Raw genomic sequence first — 23,717 nt, forward strand, 5'->3', positions numbered from 1 at the left:
GGAGCAGGGACACATCAGAGGTTTTTCCTGGGTTTAAAATGATTTCGGACTCATGGAAAAATCTCATGCCCCTTTATAAATCACTCTAGCCTCCCCATCACTCCTCCTCCCTCTGTGCTATGTTTAGTGCTGTCCTAATATCCCCATGGTGTGTGTGTTTCATTTACTATCCTTAGCCACCCCAAAGGACGTTATTGAAAGACCCTATTTGCCAAAACAAACCTCATCCATTGGAAAATTTATTTCCTATCATCTTTCTCCCATGAACCTAGAAACTCCCAAGTGCAGAGGCACGAGGAATGTGTGCTTGGCCACTCCCCCATCATCAATCATATAAATTGATAGGATTAAGCGCTTGTCCCTAATATGAATAAGTGCTTATACTTTGGCCAGACCAGTTATTTCACTTTAAGAATTAGCATAGCTCTGGTGGCAGAAGAGTTTTTGACTGTGGCTGAAATAAATCTTTGACCCATGCCTTCTAAGGCAGTAGGTTAATGTCATTGCATGTTCCTTTAGTGCATTCGCATAATAAGAGTTACATTGATTAGTGTGTCCATTCCTTATGGAGTTGGCTCAGCTTCTTCCCACTGCCTGTTGAAGAGGCTCCTGTCACACTGTGTGGTGATAAACTCTGGATTTGGATATACTGTAAAGGGCTTTTCATAGCCACGCTTCTCTCACTAGTTTGTTGGGCTTTCCCCTTTGCTCCATGCCCCTGGGGTGAAGTGAAGACTGAGGCAGCCCCAAAAGGCTAATGAGTAACTATGCAGATTATTTTTTTTAAAGAATAACATAGCAAGAATAGCATGCGTTCTGCAAGCCACAGAGTTCTTGCTGGTGGATTGCAGAGAGCTGGTTAGTCACATGGTGTCAGCTCTTCTCCTCATTTCCAGTTGCTCTTATTGCAATAAAATAAAGTTTGAAAATGCATTAACTACTTTCATACGGTTCTTTTTTCCATGCAAATAATTGCCACAAGGCTGCTATGGAATCCAAAAGGGAGTGGAGGTAGTCCATGCAATCATGAAGTTTGAGTATTCTGATCCGGTGATCGGAGCACAGATCATTACAAGTTTACCCAAGGAAATCTGGCATTCACTCATTGTCTTTTTTTTTTTTAAGCGTACAGAAGCTGAATGAATTTCTCATAAGTGATGAGATTGGAGATGACAGCTGGAGAAGTGCAGAAAGCTCTGTGACCTATGAATCCTGTAAGAAGCATACAGGACTTGTAAGTTCTCTTTTCTGACATGGCAGCTCAAAAAGTGGGAGACAGCATGGCCAACTGGAGTGGCTGCTGACCTGGGACTCAGGAGACCTGGGTTTTGAGCCTGGGTTTTGAGCCTGGCTTTGCCACTCACCAACTGTCTGACTTGGGGAAGTCATTTTATCTCTCTGTGCTTCCAGTTTCTTTCTATCCTTTGCCTATCTTGCCTGTTTAGGGTGTGAGCTCCTCAGGACATTATGTGTTTTTACAGCAGGGCAGGTCCCTGCTCTTACTTAAGCATTAATAAAAAAGAAAAACATTAAGAAATGACTTGATTGATGTAGCATTCAGACTTGGCCCTCTCAGTTTTAGTTTATTGTTCTAAATATCCCATGTAGCCTTCATATTGTTACAAGTATTGCATTCTTTCTTTACTTTACCACCCATGATGTGCCAGATTCTTTCCAGACATTCAAGTAGGGTCAGTCACTGCTTCGAGGAGCTCACAATCTAAAGACAGACAAAAATTATGGGGGGAGGGAGAGGAAAGAATAAGGCCTTGGCTACACTTACCCGCAAGTTCGACGGCTGGAAATCAAACTTCTGGGTTCGACTTATCGCGTCTAGTCTGGACGCGATAAGTCGAACCCGGAAGTGCTCGCCGTCGACTGCGGTACTCCAGCTCGCCGAGAGGAGTACCGCGGAGTCGACGGGGGAGCCTGCCTGCCGAGTGTGGACCAAGGTAAGTTTGAACTAATTCGAACTAAGGTACTTCGAACTTCAGCTACGTTATTCACGTAGCTGAAGTTGCGTACCTTAGTTCGAATTAGGGGGGGTAGTGTAGACCAAGCCTAAGCAATGTATGTAGAAGTCAGATTGATTCTCTGTAAGCAGCCCAGCAAAAGTGGGTCTTTAAGAGGGACTGAAACAGAGTAGGAGCTTTGCGGACAAGCTCAGGAAGGTTGTACCATGCCTAAATGGTCATGTGGAAGAAGTTACAGAGGTGACTGAGAAGCTAAGCTGACAAATGGGAGGGTGATGCTTGGTAGATTTGAAGAGGACCAGGAGCAACACTGAATTTAACAAAGAAGGATAAGGAGGGATGGGGCAGAATTATGTAGAGCACTGCAGATGCTGACAAGAAGTTTAAATTAGATAGTATAAAAAATGGGGGGATTTGAAGAGGCTCCACTGACTTCAGAGGCAGTTGAGGGCATTCAGCCCCTTGTGAGAGACACTTAGCTCCTCACAGTGTTGTGCCTTTGGGTACTTCTTCACTACCCGCCGTATCGATTTATCCGGGATCGATATATCGCGTCTCGTTAAGACGTGATATATCGATCCCCGAACGCGCTCACCGTTGACTCCGGAACTCCCCCAGAGCGAGCGGCGGTAGTGCAGTCAACGGGGGAGCCGCGGCCATTGATCCCGCGCCGTCTGGACCCCAGGTAATTCGATCCAAGATACTTCGCGAATAGCGTAGCTGAAGTTGTGTATCTTGGATTGATCCCCCCCACCCCCCCCGCCCGCCCAGCCCTTTGTTACAACACATGTTGAAATGCCCTGTTACTATTCACATGTTCTTCTCTTGACCTAGATTGGTAGGAGGGAAGGGAACAGGCTATTTTGTTTCAAAGGAACCTGAATGTTGTCATCTTATGAGAATTTCAACTTCTCTTCTTTCTGTGCTTTTTCATGTAGCATACCAAAGCCATAAACAGGAAACAGCCCTTAAGGCATCAGCTGGACAGCTATGAGCAGCCGCCGAGGAGACAGCCACGTCCCTTTGAGACAGATGATATTGCAATCAAGGTAGTTTGAATTCATGGATTCATTCTTCACATGGAGGGGAGCCTCATGATCTGGAGTAAACTGGTAACAAAGTGCCCAAATCCTGCAGTCCTTCCAAAAGCAAATCTTTCACTGCAAGATCAGGTGTAAAATACTTGGATAAAAGTGTGCTCAAAATACACTTACAACAGGCTATTTGCTGGAAATCATCAGTTCCCTTTAATGCCTCTATTTTTTCTCAGTAGCAAGTGATATTGTGATTCTGAAAGAACAAGAACCACATGATCAAATATACTATAGGTTCCTCTTTTAGTTCCCCCTGCTAGCCCACTCCCAGACTCAAAGCTTTTGTACAATAAGGTCATTTTTCACATTCATTGCTGATGTGGGTAAAGTTTTTGTCTGAACATGCACTAACTGTTCCCACAGGTTCTGACTAGATTCAGACTAAATAGATGCACAGGTTTCAAACACGCCCTTTGATCCAAGTTCTGCCTATGGATGCCCTTCTTGGGTGAGGGAGAATAGCCCATAGCCCTGTTAACTTCAAAGGGAGTGTACAAATCCAAAGACAAAATATGGCCCCAGTGTCTACTTTTTTTTGTCCTCTATAAACCTTGTGAGTATCCTGTTTATACTCTGTGTGCTCCATCTCTTCCCTTGATATAATGCTGCATGGATTTTTCTCTGCAAGAGGTGATTGGGCCCATGAGTTTTACCTGGAGACTGTCCCTTTATTAAAGGGATTTTCATATAATATATGCACGAGTTGTTTTTCCTTCATAATCTTTGCGTTGTTTTGCCATCTCCCCTTATTTGACTTGCACTTTTTCATGGGACCATACTTGAATATGTTTTATCACATTTTTTAAAGTGATCTTTTCCTTTTAATCCAGAACTAACAATTGTAAATTATTTATTGAGGTGTTTGCACTTCTAATATATGAAATTATTTTGTAGGTTACCAATGGATATTTTTCATGGGGAAGTGGCTTAGCCACATTATCCAATATAAACATCAGGATCCCAACAGGTAGGATTAATGTGCACCTTAAATGCTAACCATGTGAAACTGTGTATTTGCTGTAATGACCATTCCTTGCATACATAGTCCAAAGCCCAAAGAAACATAGGATTGGAAGGGACCTCGTGGGTCATCGAGTCCAGTCTCCTGCCATCACAGGCAACTTTGTCATATGATCACATTAATAAATTTATCAAGGTCCATCTTGGAACAAGTTAGGTTGTGTGCCCCCACTACTCCACCCAAAAAATAAACGTGAACAGATTGGTGTCAAGGTAACACCGACAGCCCCCAGTTGTCAGCGTGCAGGGTTGAACCTAGGACCTCTGGAGCTTAGTGCATGCGCGTGTACTGGATGAGCTAAAAGCCAATTGCTTGTTAGCCAGCACTGTAGAGCAGACTCATTAATTGCTCTCTAAGTGGTCTTGGTGCCACTAGGTGGGACAGAACACCACACCCAGAAGGTGTGTGTGTTACCTCAAGAAATATAAAGAGAAGGATGTAAAAGGTTAAGAAATCTAGTTCATGGAACTATATCATAACTCCAAAGAACGAAAAAATAATGGATAGAAATAAAAATGTCCACACTGGGTCAGACCAATGATCCATCTAGCCCAGTATCTTGTGTTCTAACAGTGGCCAATGCCAGATGATTCAAAGGAAATGAATAGACCAGGGCAATCATCAAGTGATCCATCCCTTATCGTCCAGTCCCAACATCTGACAGTCAGTGGCATTGGGACACCCAGAGCATGGGATTGCATCCCTGACCATCTTGGCTAATAGACACTGATGGACCTACCCTCCATGAACTTACCTAATTCCTTTTTGAACTCAGTTATAGTTTTGGCCATCACAATATCCGCTGGCAATGAATTCCACAGGGTAACTGTTCATTATGTGAAGAAGCACTTCCTTGTGTTTGTTTGAAACATATGGCTAATAATGAAAAAAATTGCAAGTTTCAAAAAAATAGGTCTACTTGGCCATCAGTGCATGTGTATATAAAAAAAACAGACAACAGCATATCTAAGGCTAGTACTGAGAGGAATTTTAAACAGGCTAATCACACAAAATGATAGTTATTAAAAAGTGCCAGAGGTGTTAAAATCCCCTCTCCCCCCCACACACACAATTTGGCAAGGCAAACCCACATAGGAAACTTGGGGTATTGTTATTAATTTTAATAATTATTACTATAAAACTTTGGTTCCCAAGATTGGTCTCTCAATAAATCACTCAGTGTTGTTTTTTTTAATATATATATTCCAGTAGGTTTATACATTACACTTACATCATGGAGATACTGTATGCCTGAACCTTTTCTTTCAAAATTAGCTCACAGGTGGATACACGCGAAATTTCCATTCACAGAATATAAAGGGTAGCAACAACTGCAGCAAGCTATTTTTAATTTTTAACTGGATTAGTGTTCTATCATTTGGTTCTCCTTTATTTGGTTTATGATTATTATAGGTCAGATGACAATGATTGTGGGTCAAGTTGGCTGTGGGAAGTCTTCACTTCTTCTGGCTATACTTGGTGAGATGCAGACTCTGGAAGGAAAAGTTCTCTGGAACAAGTAAGTTTCCAATAGCTTCTAATTGCTGTTTTAATTTTAAGCACCAACACCTCATAATAAGAAATGTAGAACATGTTAAATCATCATCCAAAATCCTCCCTGCAAGCCTTTACCAGTACATTCACACCAGATCTATTGTGATGCAGCTGGTGCTGTTTCATTTGTGACAGAAAGTGAGAGCTTGAGCTGGGCAAATAATTGATTTTTCAGTTCAATGGCAGTTCTGAAATTTTTTTAAAAAAATGCTTTGGGTTGAACCAAATCTGAAATATTTCAGCATTTTTGGTGAATTGAGAAAGCCTGTTTTGGGTCTGTTCCAGAGTGTGAATTTGAACCTAGGTCTCCTATATCCCACCTCAGTGCCCTCACCACTGGGCTAAATATTATTTGGGGTACTGGGGAGAGAGAAAGGGAAGGAGACACAGCAACCAGCACCACCAGCACCACCTCTATCACCACCCCTCTTCCTTCTCCAACCATTTTGTGAAAGGCTGAAACTATTCATGTCAGATTCACAAATAGTCTTGGGCTGACCAAAACTGTATTTTTCATCAAATAAGCTCTTAGTCTGAAAAATTCACCCCGCCCCAGTGGTAGATTTACAGCATGGTGCTTGAAGGAAGGGATGGAAAGGGAATCTGAATATAGTTAAAACCAGTTGAGTAGTTAGTCTCAAATACACTGACCTTATTTTATGACCTAAATGGAAAGAATCGATTACTCTATGCATGGGCGTCGGGTATAGTAGGCCAGGGAATGCTAAGCCTCCCCAAACCCAAGCCGTGGCCCTGCCCACACTCCACCCCAAGTCCCCGTCCTTACTCCACTTCTCCCCAGAAGCCAGTGGGGGCTCAGCTTGGGCCCATGACCCGGAGCTTAGGGCTCAGGCTGGCCAGCAACTCGGGGCAGTTCAGGCCACAGTCAGAGTCTCGGGGCTATTCTGGCTCCAGGCGAGGGGGAGTGGGTTAGAGGCGGGGCCTCAGTTGTGTGAGGGGGAGTAAGGCTGGGGCCTCGGGTGGGGGGGCAGAGGGCTAGCCTCTGTGAATGAGGGGTTCACCCACTGCCCATGACTCTAAGTGTAAAACATGTGCTATGCAGTACAGTGTAATGCATCTGGGGTGAAATCCTGGCTCCACCGAAGCCAATGGGAATTTTGCCATTGACTTCAGTGGAGTCAGGATTTCACCGCTGGTGTGTGATCTTCATCCGCTGAGCATTCTTTCCATGTCCATTCCATCTCAGACTTGTCATGATGCAGGTACATTGGTCTATAATTTGCCTTAGCAAACAGTGACACCAGTGGCAGTAGCATTGCTTCAGACATTTTCAAAACTTTTTTACATTTTTGTAGCTTTGTATTACTAGGGGTTGATGCGTTTTTTGAAAATTCAAAATTTCAGTGAATTTTTTTTGACCGGCTCCGCTTATTTGTTTCTCCATCCTGTGGCTGTAGTGGTTGTTGATGTATAGGACCAACTTTGTGGTGTATTTGAATTGTTTATCACACCAAAAAGTTGGAATACACCTTAAGGTGAGTACCACTTATGGCTTGAAACAGATCTGAATAGACACAAATTGTAAGAAAGTTCAGATCCTGATTTGGATCCAAAATTTGTGGATGGCCTTGTCATTTTAAAATAGGCTGATTCAAAACCCTGGATCCAGTCATACTAAGACGTTGGAAAAATTTGGAGAAAGCGCTGGACATAAAGTTTGTGTCTCTGGACCATCTTTATTTTTAACTAATAATCAAATATCTTCTTATAGTACGGGATATGCATTTATATACTGACTACTGATCTTATCTTCAAACGGAGAAAAAAGATGTGAACTGCATTCATCGTTTGACACTTTGAAATGACATCATGCTTTGGAAGTATGTTTCATCAGATGGCTTTGCTGACTAGTAATGTTTCACACAGTGCTACTCAAACCTATGAAATGGTTATGAAAAAATTCCTCTATCCCCACCAAAGAAAACAAGGATAAATGAAAGGGATGGGGTATTTCAAAAAGCTAAAGAACAAAGCCATATTCTAGTTTTGGATTAATGTCTAAACCTAAGTAGGTTGATCTTTACAATTTTCACATTACCGTGCTACAGGTAGCATGTAGAGGAGGGCATGCCAAAAATCTCATTGAATCTGATTTGTTCAAGGACCTGTGCTGAGCACCAGCACAGAGTAAGTAGAGGATGATATTCCTGGTTGGATTTTTTGGAATTCACATCTATGGAAGCAGGATGAGATACCCACTCCAGAGGGGAAAGTAAGCTGGTATGGTCTGGTACGGTGTACCGGCAAGAGTGGCGGCCGGAGCCCTGGGCCCTTTAAATCACTGCCAGAGCCCCAGGATAGCAGCGGCAGCCGGGAGCCCTCGGGTTCCAGCAGTGATTTAAAGGGCCCGGGGATTTAAAGGCCCCGCCCCTTCCGCCCGAGGCCCTACCCCTTCTGCCCAAGCCCCCCACACACACACCTTGTTCAGGACCCCAGCCCTGTGTACCGGTAAGTCCCTTAAGTTGCTTTCACCCCTGTCCACATCCCTTGTGTGTAATTGAATGGGGGGGCTCTGTACTAGCTGAGAAGAGGCAACTGAGGAGAAAGCTGCTGGGAGAGGCTGGGGGGCCCTACAGTGGACCCACAGTCATGCAGAACTAGTGTCTGAGAATCCCGGTATAGGGGGCTCTGTAGGATAGCAGCCACTCTTGCAGCTCCTAGTTTGGGAAGGTGGATGTGGAGAGGATGTGCTGCAACCCACTTCATGGCCTGTGATTTTAGAGATGAATTCTGTTCTCCCAACTCTCCCACCCAAAGCTCATGTCCTTGGGTTTTGTCTGTGGAAGGAGGGATGAATTTCACCCACAGTGATCAAAATGGCATGGCCCATTCTTTGAATATTTATCTGTTTGATCATTTTCCCAAAAAGCAGCTTTTTCAAGCTCAATAGTTTTCTTCTTCCTGCCCATGTGTAGCAGAAGCCGTACTAGCCCACTGGGGGTTGTAAGCAGAAATATTCCCCCCCCCCAACACATAATAAAAGGTGAATGGGGCCCCCTTGAGCTGCTCAGAGCCCTAAGCAATTGCTTAGTCTGCTTATGCCTAGAACCTGCTCTGATGTGTGGCATTGGTTTGGTTCCATAGTTGTGTGTCACTGTTTGCTGTGCTAACACACATGATCTCGCTGGAATAATCGGTATAGTTAGAACCCATGGAAGAATAACTTTTGTTAAAGGAAATAGAAGTAAAGAGTTGGGTGTCAATTAGAATACGTGACCTACAGTAATAACACTAGTCACCATTTATTTATTTAAAACATTTAAGGAGGATATTCCTTTGAGATGAGTCATTTCATTTGTAAGGGGTGGGTAAAAAGAGGCAGCAATTCATATTTACATCATTCCAGTCACCATCTTCAAAAGCGTCATCTTATAAACATTCTGATACACTATGTAAATCTCTAGACAGCAAAGTTAAATCATACCATGTGAGTTGCAATTCTTACTGATAACAAGCAAGCTCTACAATACTGCATCTCTAGATGAGCTAACTTTAATCTCGGTTTGGCAATCTTCAAAAAGTTGTTATTTCATCTTTGCACCCACTCCTGAGAGGTGCTGGGCACCTGTAACTTCCTTTTGATGCTACTGACTTGGAATGCAGATGCTCAGTTCTTTTTAGGACTGGTCCCTAAAGTTGTTACTCTTTCCAAGAGTTGTAACTTTTGAAATAGCAGTGAAGATGAATGGATAAGTAAACCATCACCAACACATTTTGCCCAGGGGGAAGAAAAAGAAAAAGTTCAGAAAAGGGCAACTAAAATGATTAGGGGTTTGGAACAGGTCCCATATGAGGAGAGATTAAAGAGGCTTGGAAAAGAGGAGACTAAGGGGGGATATGATAGAGGTCTATGAAATCATGAGTGATGTAGAGAAAGTGAATAAGGAAAAGTTATTTACTTGTTCCCATAATATAAGAACTAGGGGCCACCAAATGAAATTAATGGGCAGCAGGTTTAAAACAAATAAAAGGAAGTTCTTCACACAGCGCACAATCAACCCATGGAACTCCTTGCCTGAGGAGGTTGTGAAAGCTAGGACTATAACAGGGTTTAAAAGAGAACTAGATAAATTCATGGAGGTTAAGTCCGTTAATGGCTATTAGCCAGGATGGGTAAGGAATGGTGTCCCTAGCCTCTGGCAGAGGGTGGAGATGGATGGCAGGAGAGAGATCACTTGCTCATTACCTGTTAGGTTCACTCCCTCTGGGGCACCTGGCACTGGCCACTGTCGGTAGACAGGATACTGGGCTGGATGGACCTTTGGTCTGACCCAGTATGGCTGTTCTTATGTTCTTATGAAGATGTGCCCGATCAATGATACGTGCAGACACTCAAGCACAAATCACCTTTGTGTCTTGTAAAATACACTTTCCAAGGCACTCTGCATAATAATGCTCTGTCACCGTGGTATTTAGGAATGCGATTAAGGCTTTGTCTACATTACGCACCTTTTAGTGACACAGCTGTGCTGCCTCAGCCGTGCCACTAAAAGGCACACCGTGTAGCTGCTGTTTGTCGGCAGGAGAGAGCTCTCCCGCTGACAAAAAACTTCCACCCCCAACGAGCAGTTGACAGAGAGTTCTCCTGCCAACAAAACATTATTCACACCAGCGCTTTTTGTCGATAAAACGTTTGTTGTTAGAGGGGGTCGGGGTGTGTGTGTTTTTTAACACCTCTGAACAACGAAAGTTTTGCTGACGAAGTTCCAGTGTTGACAAAACCCCACATTTTCTGTCTGTGAAACCAAACAGGTAACTCAGCCATTACAGAGTATCTGAAGCCTTAGTGACTGACTTCTTTGTTCATTGCAACCTCTAATGTGGTGCTGTGTTATAGCTCACAAACACGGAAGTGTTTTGCTGATAATTTCAGACTTCCTAATACAGAGGTGAATACAGGAGGATACCTCAAGCATTGATTAAATGAATCCTGTTGCTGTATTTTACAAAATCATAATAAAAGTTCTAATTACTTTCTTAATGCCCTTCCCATGTAATTCTGCATACATGAGTTACTATATCTGCTGATCCAGGAATATGCAAAGGGATGAGATATAGAAACCTCAGCAATAGTAATGTAGGTACAGTACCACTGGGCTGTATTCTGCCCTCAATTGCACTGATGTAAATCTGAAGTAATTCATCTGGATTTATATTGATGCAGGTCAGAGTAGATTTTGGCCCATTGTGGCCAAAATCAGCCCTTGGATAAACTAGTGCAACTCTGATGGCAGTGAGAGCTGTACCTACTTCCTCCAGGGATGAAACTGGACATGTATGTTAGGGGGGAAAAGAGAAAGAGTTTCAATGCACCTTCCCGTTAGAGAACTTGCCCAGGACAGGCTTTATGAGTAGGGTGCTACCAAATTCAGGGTCCATTTTGGTAAATTTCACGGTCAGAGGATTTTAAAAATTGTAAATTTCATGATTTCAGCTATTTAAATCTGAAATTTCACGGTGTTGTAATTATAGGGGTCCTGACCCAAAAAGGAGTTATGTGTGGGGGGTGGGGGGGAGCAGAGGGGTCTCAAGGTTATTGTAAGGGGGTTGTGGTACTGCTACCCTTACTTCTGTACTGGTGCTGGTGACAGCGCTGCCTTCAGAGCTGGGCAGCTGGAGAGTGACGGCTGCTGGCCGGGAGCCCACCTCTGAAGGCAGAGCCACCACCAGCAGCAGCACAGAAGTAAGGGTGGCAAGGTATGGTATTGCCACCCATACTTACCAGAATCAGTGCTGGTGGGACGCTGCCTTCAGAGCTGGGCACCCAGCCAACAGCCATCACTCTCCGGCCACCCAGCTCTGAAGGCAGCACAAAAGTAAGGGTGGCAGTACCGTGACCACCCTAAAATAACCTTGTGACATCCCTCCCCTCCCCCTCTCCCCCCACAACTCTCTTTTGGGTCAGGACCCCCAGTTTGAGAAACGCTGGTTTCTCATGAAATCTGTATAGTATAGGGTAAAAGCACATAAAAGACCAGATTTCATGGGGAGGGACACACCAGATTTCACAGTCCGTGAGGTGTTTTTCATGGATATAAATTTGGTAGGGCCCAGGGTATGGTATGGGCCAGGTTCTCTCCAGGGCTCAGCTTCCACATCATTCTGGGGTTGTAAGCCAGGGACAAGTGCTCTTTCCCATTGCACGTGCTGTGGTTTGCAGTAATCAAAAGCCTTAGATGTGAGGTTGGCTTCCAGATGTTCTGATAAGTAACTGGCTGGACAGGCTTCCCATATAATGGGGCATGCGGGCTATCCAGAATCATTGTTAGAGTTCAGCCCTTTATGTAGGGCTGAGTTGGAAAGTTCCAATCCAGACTTTACAGAGGCATATCTAATTGCATACCACACACAGATGTGTGGTGTGGCGAGAACCAAATTCTCAGAAAATGCCAACCAGAGGGGGAGAGCAGCTAAGCAGAATGTTCCTTGCTGTCTGGATACACTCTACAGAGAGTAGAGGGTATGTAAGGCTCCCCTGTGCAAAGTCTATGTGAGGACCCAGAAACCAGGTGTAAAACATGGATAAAACAAGAGTTGGCGCAAACTCTTACCAATGGCGTTCTTTGACCCTAAGCTGTGACAGACTGCAAGGAAAGTGATGGGAAGTAAGAGTTGTCAGAGTTCAGCATTAGCTGTGCCTTCCCTCAGCAGCACAACAAGTACAGCTCTGAACCATGATTGCTACCACATAAGGTTAGATAACACAGTGATGGGGGTTATAAAGACCTCCTAGAGGGATAAATAGGTAGATAGCCAATGTCAGCATGGCTACTAGTTCTGCCCTGGTTATGTGGAGAGGCTGGAAGGTAGTCCTCAGTGGAAGTTTCTCATGCAGCTGGAGGGCATCCATATGATTGGGGCCCTGAATCTTTATTGCCCTGTTGAGCCTGTAGATTAAGTGGGAACTCTATAGTTCCACTGCAGTCATAGAGCTCTAGCATTAATTTACTTCCCTCTATATTTGTTTTGCTGGAGAACAAGGGCAGGGTTAGAGATATGTTAGTGTTTTAAAAGGTCAAGTCAAGGATACATTGACAGTAGTCCAGTCTGGAGCTAAGTCTATTTTTAACTTTCCCTTGAAACCTTGATTTTAAATAGATTTGGCTAACAGACTAGGATACAAATTCAAAATCATCATACGATCAATCTAATCAATTCAGTGCTTTTCATAATTTCAGGCTTAACTCTGGTGTAACTAGCTGTGATCCGGTCTGGGGAAATGTGGATATTTTTTTCAAATACAGAGGAAAAAGTAATACATGAACAAAATTAGATAAGTATTACAAATACTTGCACCCTTTTTATGGCATTATCATGCACTCCAGAACCTGAGCTTTGGACTACTGCCACGCACTGTACTTGTTTAGTTGTCATACTTAAAGTATGTAGTTTGAGATGTAAACTTTCTATCAGTATAAAAGTACAGGATCAAACCCTACAGCTCTTCTTTATTGAATCCGTGATTCAGCATAGCACATAAGTATATGCTTAACTTTAAACATGTGCTTTTGTCAAACTGAAGTCAGTAGAATTTAAGCATGTGCTTACGTACCTAGTTGAAGAGGGATAGTTTGCTGAACAGGGGGCTTAGAAGTCCCATTACTCATACAAATGATCTCATTGATTATAAGGGGAAACTTAGTTATTACAGTCTGTTCACTCTCGTAGTAAGCACCATAGCATTGGTCCCAAAGTTTTAAAAATTATTCTACCGTTGGCAGTTCCAGACGTATATGCTAGATGTATTTCCTCAGTCCTTCTCCCACCACTTTGACTCACTGCTATTTGTTAAGGAAGAAGATCTGAGTTGTTTTTTTTTTTAAATGAGAGATTCTAGTCTCTCTTTTTTCCGTGGGACTAACTTCTTCCCTCTTTTTAATCTCAAAGGCCTCTATCTTCCTCTCTCTTGTACCTTGGAAATATCTTTCCATGGTGGTGAAGATAGGAATCTGTTTCTGAATAAAGAGACAGCTCTGGTTAGACAAGGTCCCGAGAATAGCAACCGTGGGTCTTCCACCCTTCCAAAAAGGGAACAGTGGTTATTCATCTATGACCTCAGAACATCCTCTAGTTGCTGGTCCTGTAAATGTGCAGGCAATTCCAGAGCACTGCCCTTGCAGTCGAGTGTGACACTACAGGTGTGCCACAACTTAATTTCCCCAAGTGGAGCAGCAATAGCTATAAGTTTAGCAGCCTAGGGCCAGGAGAAGTCAACACACATTAACTAAAGGCTATATCCCTCTTAATAAGGCTTCAGCCCAGGAATCATTACAACAAACAGGTCCTCATTCCAGGAATCACTACAATAATAATTTCATCAGGCCTCAGACTCAGGCTCCCAAATTTACTCTCCACACCCAAGTCTCTGCATCAGTTTAGGCTTGTATTCAGGGAGCAACTGCTCCTACTTAATGCAGCCTGCTTGGCTTCTCTACTGCACTCTGCCTGGTTTCTTCTCTCCCTGCTTCCTGTTCCTGTTAATATCACTGGTCGCGGGAGCAGCCAATGGGAGCTGCTTAGCTAGGGTTACCATATTTTGTGCCTCCAAATGGAGGACACTCCACGGCCCCCGGCCCCGCCCCCAGCCCCGCCCACACCCCACCCAACCCCGCCCCCTCCCCAAAGTCTCCGCCCCCTCCCCTGCTTCCCGCGAATATTTGATTCGCGGGAAGCCTGAAGCAGGTAAGGGGGGTGTGGGGGGAGGAGGCGCGGCCCAGGCTGGCCCCCCGGCGTTTCCAGCCTGGGTCAGCTCGGGCCCTGGGGTGCCGGCCCCGGCCGACCACCCCCGGCCCGCCCAGCACTGCCGGCCCCCGGCGGCCCGGCGCACCCCCCGGCTCCCGGCCCCGCGGGCCCGGCTCCCCGCCGGCCCGGCTGACCCGGCTCCCCGCCGGCCGGGCTCCCTGCGGGCCCGGCTGACCCGGCTCCCCGCCGGCCGGGCTCCCCGCCGGCCCGGCTGACCTTGCTCCCCGCCGGCCGGGCTCCCCGCCGGCCCGGCTGACCCGGCTCCCCGCCGGCCCGGCTGACCCGGCTCCCCCCCGGCCCGGCTGACCTCCCGATTTTCCCGGACATGCCCGGCTTTTGGGGATTTCCCCCCGGACGGGGATTTGAGCCCCCAAAAGCCGGACATGTCCGGGAAAATCCGGACGTATGGTAACCCTAGCTTAGCCGGCACTCGGGGTGCGGACAGCGTGCGGAACCTCCCTGGCTGCCCATGCGCAGGGACCTGGTGGCCACTTCCAGGAGCCACAGGGAGCCTGCCTTAGCCCCGGGCCCCCACTGTGCCGCCGACTGGGCTTTTAACAGCCCAGTTGGTGGTGCCAGCCGGAGCTGCCAGGGTCCCTTTTCAACCGGGCATGCCAGTCAAAAACCAGATGCCTGGCAACCCTAGCTTCTAGCCTGGCAGACAGGCTGTCATTTACATCTCAGGCGTAAAATATTTCATCCAGAGGATCCAACTTACGTGCCATACGCTCGAGGGCTTTTTTGAAATTTGTGCAAATAATGAATTCATAATGCCATTTTTAGCACTCCTAATGTCCATTTTCATTTACCTGGCATAATCTTCCTCTTTTAGGTTGTACAAACTAGTGTTTCCAGTGAAGCATCACCATTCCTCACAATGAGCGGCACTACCATGCCTGACCTCCTTCGACTATTACCTCATAACATCAACCCTGTTAATGCTATTAATATAAGGGGAGAGCTGTTAAGTCGTATACCTCATGATTGCTGTTGGATGCCCTTAAAAATCTACCATATAAAAATGTTCATTAGAGAATTTGGGCTGTGCAGAAGGGGACAGGTGGTGGTGGAGTCAGTGGACTAATACAGCAGCATTTTATCTCTACTGAGCTGTGTTCAAAACCTAAACTGTCTCATGACTGAAAATGAGTTTAGTGATTTCAGCACACAGCCCATTTGTGCACATCTCAGAACCACACATGCAATCTGACGTAGTTTGCCATTTTTTCATGGGACTCTCAGGGCTAGAAGAGCAGCAAGTGTTTTGCAGTACATTGACCAACCTGTGTGGGGAAGCTTACACAGTGCTCCCTAGGCGCCAACTCCATGGGTGCTCTGGGGCTGGAGCACCCACGGGGAAAACATGGTGGATGCTGAGCACCCACTGGCAGCCCCACTAGCAGAACCTTCCCCTCCACCCAGCACCTCCTGCCCACCGGCGGGCCCCGCAGATCAGCGCCTACCGCCTTCCGCGGATCAGCTGTTTGGCGGTGTCAGGAGGCGCCGGGGCGGGGGAGGAGTGAGGGCGTAGCATGCTCGGGGGAGGGGGTGGAACTGGTTGGAGAAGAGGTGGGGCAGGGACGGAGTAGGGGTGGGAAGAAGCAGGGCATGGTGGGGACTTGGGGGAAGGGGTGGAGTGGGGGCAGGGCTTGGGCGGAGCCGGGGGGAGCACCCCTCCGCAGATTAGAAACTCCGCGCCTATACAGTGCTCGCCAACCTTCTCTGTGTTCCAAGTGAGGGATATTAGTCCTTTACTTTAATAGGCATTAAACGACAATGATCGTTTTTAAAGTAATGTTCTAATTACACTTAACTGCATGAATTCAGTGATTATCCTATACAGGTATGTAATAAGGGCACAATAGGAAATTCCCTCCTACATGTCACTAATGTAGCTATTAAATGAAATCATTGGCTATACTAATTAGATTTTGCCTATTTGCCCTTTAAAAGAAAAAACAATGGATGAATTCAGCCATTCAAATGTGTACCTAACCTATTTTTCCCATATGTGAAATGTGCACATAAAAAGTTAGTTTAACTATTTCCTGAATACTAAACATCATTTACCATAACTTACAGCATAAATGAAACTGATCCTTCTTGTGAAGCAACCAGAAGGTATTATTTCCATTTGCAGTGTATTTGATCAGAATCATTTGCTTCCTCGGAATCTCCTTGAACCTCCATCTTTGTATTTTTCAGTCATTTCCTTGTTTCCTCACCACATTGGTGATAACTTTCTGGAAGATTAACTGGCAGTTTTGTTAAATGCAGTGGTTCCCAATCTTTTTTAGGCATATGCCAGTACACCTATTTAAATGCCTGCCCATGAGAGGCGCCAAGCCTTTCCTGCAAAGTGTTAAGTGCTCTCAACTTTCGTTGACATCACTGGGAGTTTAGGGCACTCAGCATCCTGCAGGATGGGGCCCACAGATGTCACGTTGTGATGCTGAAGCCTGCAGCCTCCCATTTGCTTGTATGTTCTGTAACCAGCAGTGAATCCTGTGCTGCTCCATATCCTAGTCTCACAGTTGCGCACACAGTAAATGTGGGGTGGATGGCAACATTAAGTGGAAGCTCATCATTAAGGGGCCAGTATTGTTCCTATTCAAGTCTCTTTGGAGATGTAGCCAAAAAATACTGTGACAGACCCAGACCAGTGGGGTACAGGAGTCTGGTAGAGGGCAAATATACTGGTCACTGGATGAGTAGTTTTCTGTTCCCTGAGTGACCAGAGCAGGGGCTGCACTAGAATAATCAGGAACCTGCTAGAACCAGTTAAGGCAGGCAGGCTAATTAGGACACCTGAAGCCAATTAAGAAGAAACTGCTAGAATCAATTAAGGCAGGCTAATCAGGTCACCTGGGCTTTAAAAAGGAGCTCACTTCAGTTTGTGTTGTGAGTGTGAGGAGCTGGGAGCAAGAGGCGCAAGGAGCTGAGAGTGAGAGGGTGTGCTGTGCTGCTGGAGGACTGAGGAGCACAAGTGTTGTCAGACACCAGGAGGAAGGTGTTTGGAGGAGGCCATGGGGAAGTAGCCCAGGGAGTTGTAGCTGTCATGCAGCTGTTACAGGAGGCACTATAGACAACTGCAGTCCACAGGGCCCTGGGCTGGAACCCGGAGTAGGGGGCGGGCCTGAGTTCCCCCCAAAACCTCCCAATTGACCTGGACTGTGGGTTCTTCCAGAGGGGAAGGTCTCTGGGCTGTTCCCCAACCCACATGGTGAATCTCTGAGGCAAGAAAATTCGCCAATAAGCGCAGGACCCACCAAGACAGAGGACGAACTTTGTCACAAAACCTAGCACAAATGGCAGAAGTACTATACCAGTAGTTGCACCCATACTTGGGGTTGGGAACCACTGTGTTATCTGATACCTGATAACCTAAGGAGAAATATTAACATAGTTGAGTAGATTTCTGGGTCTTCTACAAGTTATGGGATGATGCTGAATGCTTCTAACCAATATTTCTAACCAATACCATAGCGCCCTCTCTCTCTATAGCAAACCACAGACACCTACTGTGTTAAATTAATGGTAAGGATGTAATCTGAAGAAACATACATGAAGACAATGATAATTAAGATTGACATTTCATCACTAAGTTCACATCTGCTTGCCTAAGTATTGCAGAAGTCTCAGAAAGATGGCTGATATCACATAATCGTATCTGCCAGAATACATAAACAAAACAGTTAGAGTAAAGAGCAAAGTAGTCACATACTATATATTTCACTATATATTGAGGCACATTTCAAAGTATGCATTATATTTACTTAACAGGCCTTCTGAATTAGTACAGCGTTGTTCTACTTTAGTGTATAATTTCAATCCATTACAATGTTAACATGGCCCTACATATAAGAAAAATAGCATCTGCTGAAAAATTGTATTGCAAGCACATGGTAGTTTAAAATAACAAACATACTAAAAGACAATGAGGCAAATGGGTTGAAAACATCCATTTTATACACTATTTTCCAAGTAGCTGGTTTTGATGTTAGAAAACACTATTCCACCCTGGTACATTTTCTATTCTTTTAATTTACTCATAATTTAACAACGGATGGAATGGTGGTTTTAGACATTTGCAATTTGCTATTGGACTTAAATTCCATATACCATCTCTGGCCCAGTAATAAGCCATTTAAATCAGTGTCTAAGTAGTACACCCTGGAACATAGACCTTTAACTTCAGGACAGAGAGTGGATGCTTCTCTGATGTAACCTCTTCCTTTAAAGCTTTTGTCTTTTCTTTTGTTACAGTTCCTTTTATAGTACCTTACCTTCACCTTCGTTCTTTTTTAATGCATATTGTTAACTCTGTTCATAAGACACTTCAAGATCATCTATTTTGGTGTTGTTTTAATTTTTCCAGTAGAAACAGATATTCTGTGGCTTATGCAGCACAGAAGCCATGGCTGTTGAATGCTACAGTGGAGGAAAACATTATCTTTGGGAGTCCTTTTAACAAACAGAGGTAATTATCAGTTTCCTTAGTGTTATGAAACCTAAGGGCTAGATTCCCTCCATGCCAGATGAGGAGGGGAGCAAAGAGGTGGAGAAAGAGGTGTAAAAGACCCTAAAGTCACTGAAGGGAGAGGACATAGGAGGCAATTACTGACATTTTCACTCCCAGGAGTGGACTGTAACAATGGGAACTGCTGATGTATCGAGCTAGCAAGAAGTATAGGGAGGGTGGGTGGGTAGGTGGGTGGGGAAGAAAGGGAGGTAGAATGAGCTCTCAGCTTCTAAGTCCATTATTATATATTATTGTTCCTGGGTCTTGCATAGCAGGGAAATCACCCCTTGTAAGGGCCAGGGAGAATGACAGTTCCTGTTCTGAGGACACAGGAAGTGCTCCCTTTGTAAGTTTTTCTGGAGTTGGCTGGCCAAAGGCACATTGCAGCTTACGTGCTCCCACTGTGTACTGAGGAGATCAGGGAGGGATTGTGCCTCCATTGCTCCTCATAGGGGACTGCAGTTCAGCTCTGCCCTCAATGTGGACCAGTGGGTGAAAGCCATAGTCTGGCTGTTAGGTGTAGAGGGTTCCTGCTTCAGAGAAGCGGCTGCTTATTCATCTGGGTCCCGAGAGAAAGTAGCTTAATGGTCTGAGGTTACTGCCACGTACGGGGACAGATTAAGCCAACTTTGAGGCACACCCAACCTGGATGCTCCCCACAGCCACCATCCCAGCAGTGAGTAGACATGGAGCAGTAGTGGGAAAAGCAACAGGACCTCTTCCCCCAACCAAGAAGAGGAAGGGTGGCCGCTCCCTGAACAGCAGGACTACTCTGCGCTGGCCGCAGGTCTGGCGCTTTCTCTTTGGCTCTAACTGGCTGTTGCTCCTTTTGCCTGTTGGGGGCTGTCTGCAGACTCAGAGCTTGTCTACACATACAGCATTGCAGTGGCGCAGCTGCACTGCTGTAGCACTTTGTGAAGATGCTACCTACGCTGGTGGGAGAGCTTCTCTGGTCGGCGTCAGTATTCCACCTCCCCAGGAGGTGGTAGCTATGTCAGCGGGAGAAGCTCTCCGGTCAATATAGAGTTGACTACACCAAGGGTTAGGTCGGTATAACTACGTTGCTCAGGTCGGTATAACTATGTTGCTCCTGAGCAATGCAGTTATACTGACATAAGTCTGTAACATAGACCGGGCCTTAGACAAATATCACGGCATCTGTTACACTTGGGGCATATTCACAAGCTTTACTTGGAAACTGTGGAGACCAGAAGTGTTTTCTATTTTTGAAATTAAGCTGAGGTTCTGATGTCATCATATGACTCTGGAGCAGGGGACATAGGCATGGTCCTATTGCGTCCATGCCTTAATCCAGTCCTGGTCTAGTGGATATCAGAGCACCACATTACAAAACACCATACAATTTGATATTACTGTGCTGAAGACAGGCCTACCTGCTGTGTGCCTACCTCAAGTCAGTGATAATTGGGACTTCACTGGAAATACAGGGTACTGAAAGTCAAAACACAGCTCTTTTGTGCCTGGTTCTGACTACCCTTACCCAACACTTACTTTTTATGTTCATTTAAATAATCAACCAACAAATGCAGTGGGAAAAGTGACTTGATTTTAGGAAAACAAATTGCTAAATTCTAGGCATTTTTACTGGCAACACGCACTTTGCTTTAAGTTATTAAAAATAAATTATATTCCTTTCCTATGATATGCCACTCAGTTCACTTGATAGCAATTAGTGATGGGCAGATCACACAAAATACAGATAAGCATCCACAAATTCAGGGACCAGAATCTCAGCTGGTGTAAATTAGCTTAGCTTCATTGAAGTCACTAATAAAAATGGCTTTTTATAAAGGCTTCACTTGAGTTCCTTTTAAAGTTAGGTAAACTCTTTTGAACTTCACCAATAGATTAAGTCTGAGTTTTGGAAGGAGGTTTTTGTTTCATCCAGTTTGATTGTCTTTCCATAAGAATAATCGTTTTTTTTTCTCTGCAGATACAAAGCTGTTACGGATGCATGCTCTCTGCAGCCGGACATTGACCTATTACCATTTGGCGATCAGACAGAAATTGGAGAAAGGGTAAATAAAGAGGTGGACGTTTGTATGACAGCCTTGTTTGTGTGATGGGTATCACATTTCTAGATTGTATTGAGCTGCAAGCCTGGTAAACATTCGTAATAGTTGTATTTATTAATATTTATTATAATTCCACATTAACTTATACGCCATCATAGATATTCATGAAACCTAGCAATCTAAGAATCCAGCTACTCTGATGCTAGTCAGCATTATCATGTACTCCCTGAGGCACCTTAGCCTAGAATCAAATCTTAGGTATCCAGGTATAAATCTGAGTAACTCTGTTGGCGTCCCAGACCAGAATCTGGCCCTGTGCGTTTATTCTTTCCGTAAGTGCCGTGGAGCCCCTGCATTCTTTTTATGATACATCATGGAAAATGAAGTCACTTAGGAGACTAATATTGTGCAGACTCAAGAAAAACAAGGGGAAGGATTCACTCCTGATATAACTCCACTGTCTTCATTTTACACTGTGATCCTGATTCTCATTTATACTGTGGCCACTCTACACCACTCTGGAAGGGAAAAGGGGCTTTAAAATGGGTGTAAATGTAATTTATCCACAATCTAAGCCCCTTCACATGGCTAGAATGGGGCCAAGTGGCTCTTAGTGTAAACAAGAATGAAGTCCTGTGTCTACATTGTACTCAGGAGCACAGGAAAAAAGTCAAGATCTGTGCCACTGACCTTAATCCAGTGGGATTTTTGCTTCCAAGCTCTTATATTGATACTGTAAACTTAAATATTATTAACCTGACAAACTGAAAAAAATCAGTTTTCCTATGAAACACCTTTTAAATAGCTCCATCATGATTTTTATTTTTTAATTCTTTTAAATCTACCGGAGTAGAGGGGGTGGAGTGGAGAGGGGCTGTTGTCCCCTGCAGCTATTCAGAAGGCTCTTTTGATCACAGTCTTGCATGTTTTCCCAGCCAGAACCAGTCCTCCTCTGCCAGGAGAAGAACTTTATACATTCTAAGTTATTTGTGATGAGTTTATATGAAATTGCACTAATAATAACAGTTTCTTTCTCAGGAGGTTATACACTGACTATTCGTTTACCAACAGGACTAACCTTATATCCAACACTTTGAAAAATTCTAAGGAAACTTCTTTGGGTGGTTTAAAAAAAACTTGCCATCTTTCAACGTCTTGTCATACACAAATCATTTTGTTTATTCAAAAGACACATTTTTCTGACCTGTTATATTCACTAGGGGATTAACTTAAGTGGCGGCCAACGACAGAGAATCTGCGTAGCTCGAGCACTCTATCAAAACACCAACATCGTCTTCTTGGTATGATTTTTTTTAAAATACGAAGTATGCAAACTTCACAATAAAATGTTGCCCTTATATTTAGCTTTCCTACAGGGACCTATATCTACTTTTGAATCCAGAATGCAGAGACAGGAAAAAGAACAAATAAACAATGACCAGAAGCTGTAGCAGAACATATTAGGAGACTGGTGAAAGAGGGCCCTGTAGTTCAGTATAAAAAGATTGGGACAGGATTCTTATACCCATACTCACACTGAGAACCACACATCATCCCACTGAAATCAATGGGACTTTTTGAAGAGTCAGGGTATCACAATTTAGCTTTTTGTGGGGAATAAATGGACTTCGGGTTTAGCAATGGGATCCAGGGCCTTTCACGTCTCTGTTACTAGTCCCAATTCAGTCTCTACTACTAGTCCCAATTCAGTCTCTGCTGACGATTTCTGAAAGTCATCACCCATGTGATGGCTGTTTGAGTCCTAGGCAAAATAAATTGGTGGACTCATCTTAGTTCTTAGAGGACAAGTGTTCACATAAAAAACTTGCCAACACAATTGTCATCCTTGCTGGTAGAGTCAGTGGAGAGAGGCCAAGGACTGGAGTCTGAACTACAATCTCTTCCTTACAGGTACTCTCTCCAGGTGGAAGTACAGATATATTAATGAGTCAGGTTTGGATCTGAATTTCCCCAAATTTTGGGGGAGGGTTCCAAATCTGTTGTTCCAGTTCAGGACCATCTCTAGTTTCCATGACTGTCAATCTTGGACCAGCACTAAATTGACTCAGAAATAGAACATAAGCATTTAACGGCCATACTGGGTCAGACCAAAGATCTATCCAGCCCAGTATCCTGTCTTCTGACAGTAGCCAATGCCAGGTGCCCCAGAGGGGAAACCAAAAAGTCACAAGGAGAATCTGAGTGATTTACTACAGGCTTAAGAGTAAAGGTTTGATCTTTCTTATTGTTTTCCACTTTTGCCCTCTCACTAAAGATGGTAAAGATTAGCATTAGGGCAATAGATAGCACTTTAGTAATTACAGCTGTTTGCTTTTTTAGAATAGGTTAAATATTTAAAAGAACAAAATAAATAAACTCTGGTACATACTGTGATGTGTTGCCCCCCTTTAAGGTGCCACCTAATGTAGTGGGATACCACTGAGCTGGCCTGTTCTGCCAGGCTGGACCCCATTTGCCCTGTCTTGCTGAGCCAGGCTCTTAAACCTCCTCTAGCACACACACAGGCAGGACCACACCCAGCTGCAGAAAGACACAGATACTGAGATCAGCTCTAGGAAGACTCAGCTTAAGGGACTTGCCCCAGCACTCAGGTGCCCCCCTCCCTTGGAGTGCAGGCCCAAAGGTATATTGTCTTGTGCTGTATAGAAAAATCTACACAGCCCAAGCTCAAAAAAATTTGCCCTGTCCCTCAGTGTGAAGAGATTTATGCACAGCTTCTTGCCCTCCCCTCCC

At 44.6% G+C, this 23,717-nt stretch overlaps 1 protein-coding gene across 9 annotated transcripts in view; it reads left to right on the forward strand.

Annotated features, from left to right (window-relative positions):
• Positions 1 to 23,717, forward strand: part of ABCC9 (ATP binding cassette subfamily C member 9) — a 122,074-nt gene that overhangs the window by 54,176 nt on the left and 44,181 nt on the right. For 6 of the 9 annotated variants that reach the window (XR_010592909.1, XR_010592910.1, XR_006174092.2 and 3 more), the window contains exons 15-22: positions 1,126 to 1,234; positions 2,912 to 3,022; positions 3,962 to 4,034; positions 5,502 to 5,607; positions 16,488 to 16,526; positions 18,784 to 18,885; positions 20,882 to 20,966; positions 22,184 to 22,264. Coding sequence is in view for 6 of the 9 variants with exons in the window: in XM_008165722.4 (XP_008163944.2) it covers positions 1,126 to 1,234; positions 2,912 to 3,022; positions 3,962 to 4,034; positions 5,502 to 5,607; positions 16,488 to 16,526; positions 18,784 to 18,885; positions 20,882 to 20,966; positions 22,184 to 22,264 (706 nt within the window). In the remaining 3 variants the exon portion in view is untranslated. The remainder of the gene's footprint in view (positions 1 to 1,125; positions 1,235 to 2,911; positions 3,023 to 3,961; positions 4,035 to 5,501; positions 5,608 to 16,487; positions 16,527 to 18,783; positions 18,886 to 20,881; positions 20,967 to 22,183; positions 22,265 to 23,717) is intronic. The other 3 variants (XM_065568773.1, XM_065568775.1, XM_065568783.1) reach the window with 2 other exon arrangements.

The sequence above is a fragment of the Chrysemys picta genome, chromosome 1 (genome assembly GCF_011386835.1).
Source record: "Chrysemys picta bellii isolate R12L10 chromosome 1, ASM1138683v2, whole genome shotgun sequence".
Classification (NCBI taxonomy): domain Eukaryota; kingdom Metazoa; phylum Chordata; order Testudines; family Emydidae; genus Chrysemys; species Chrysemys picta.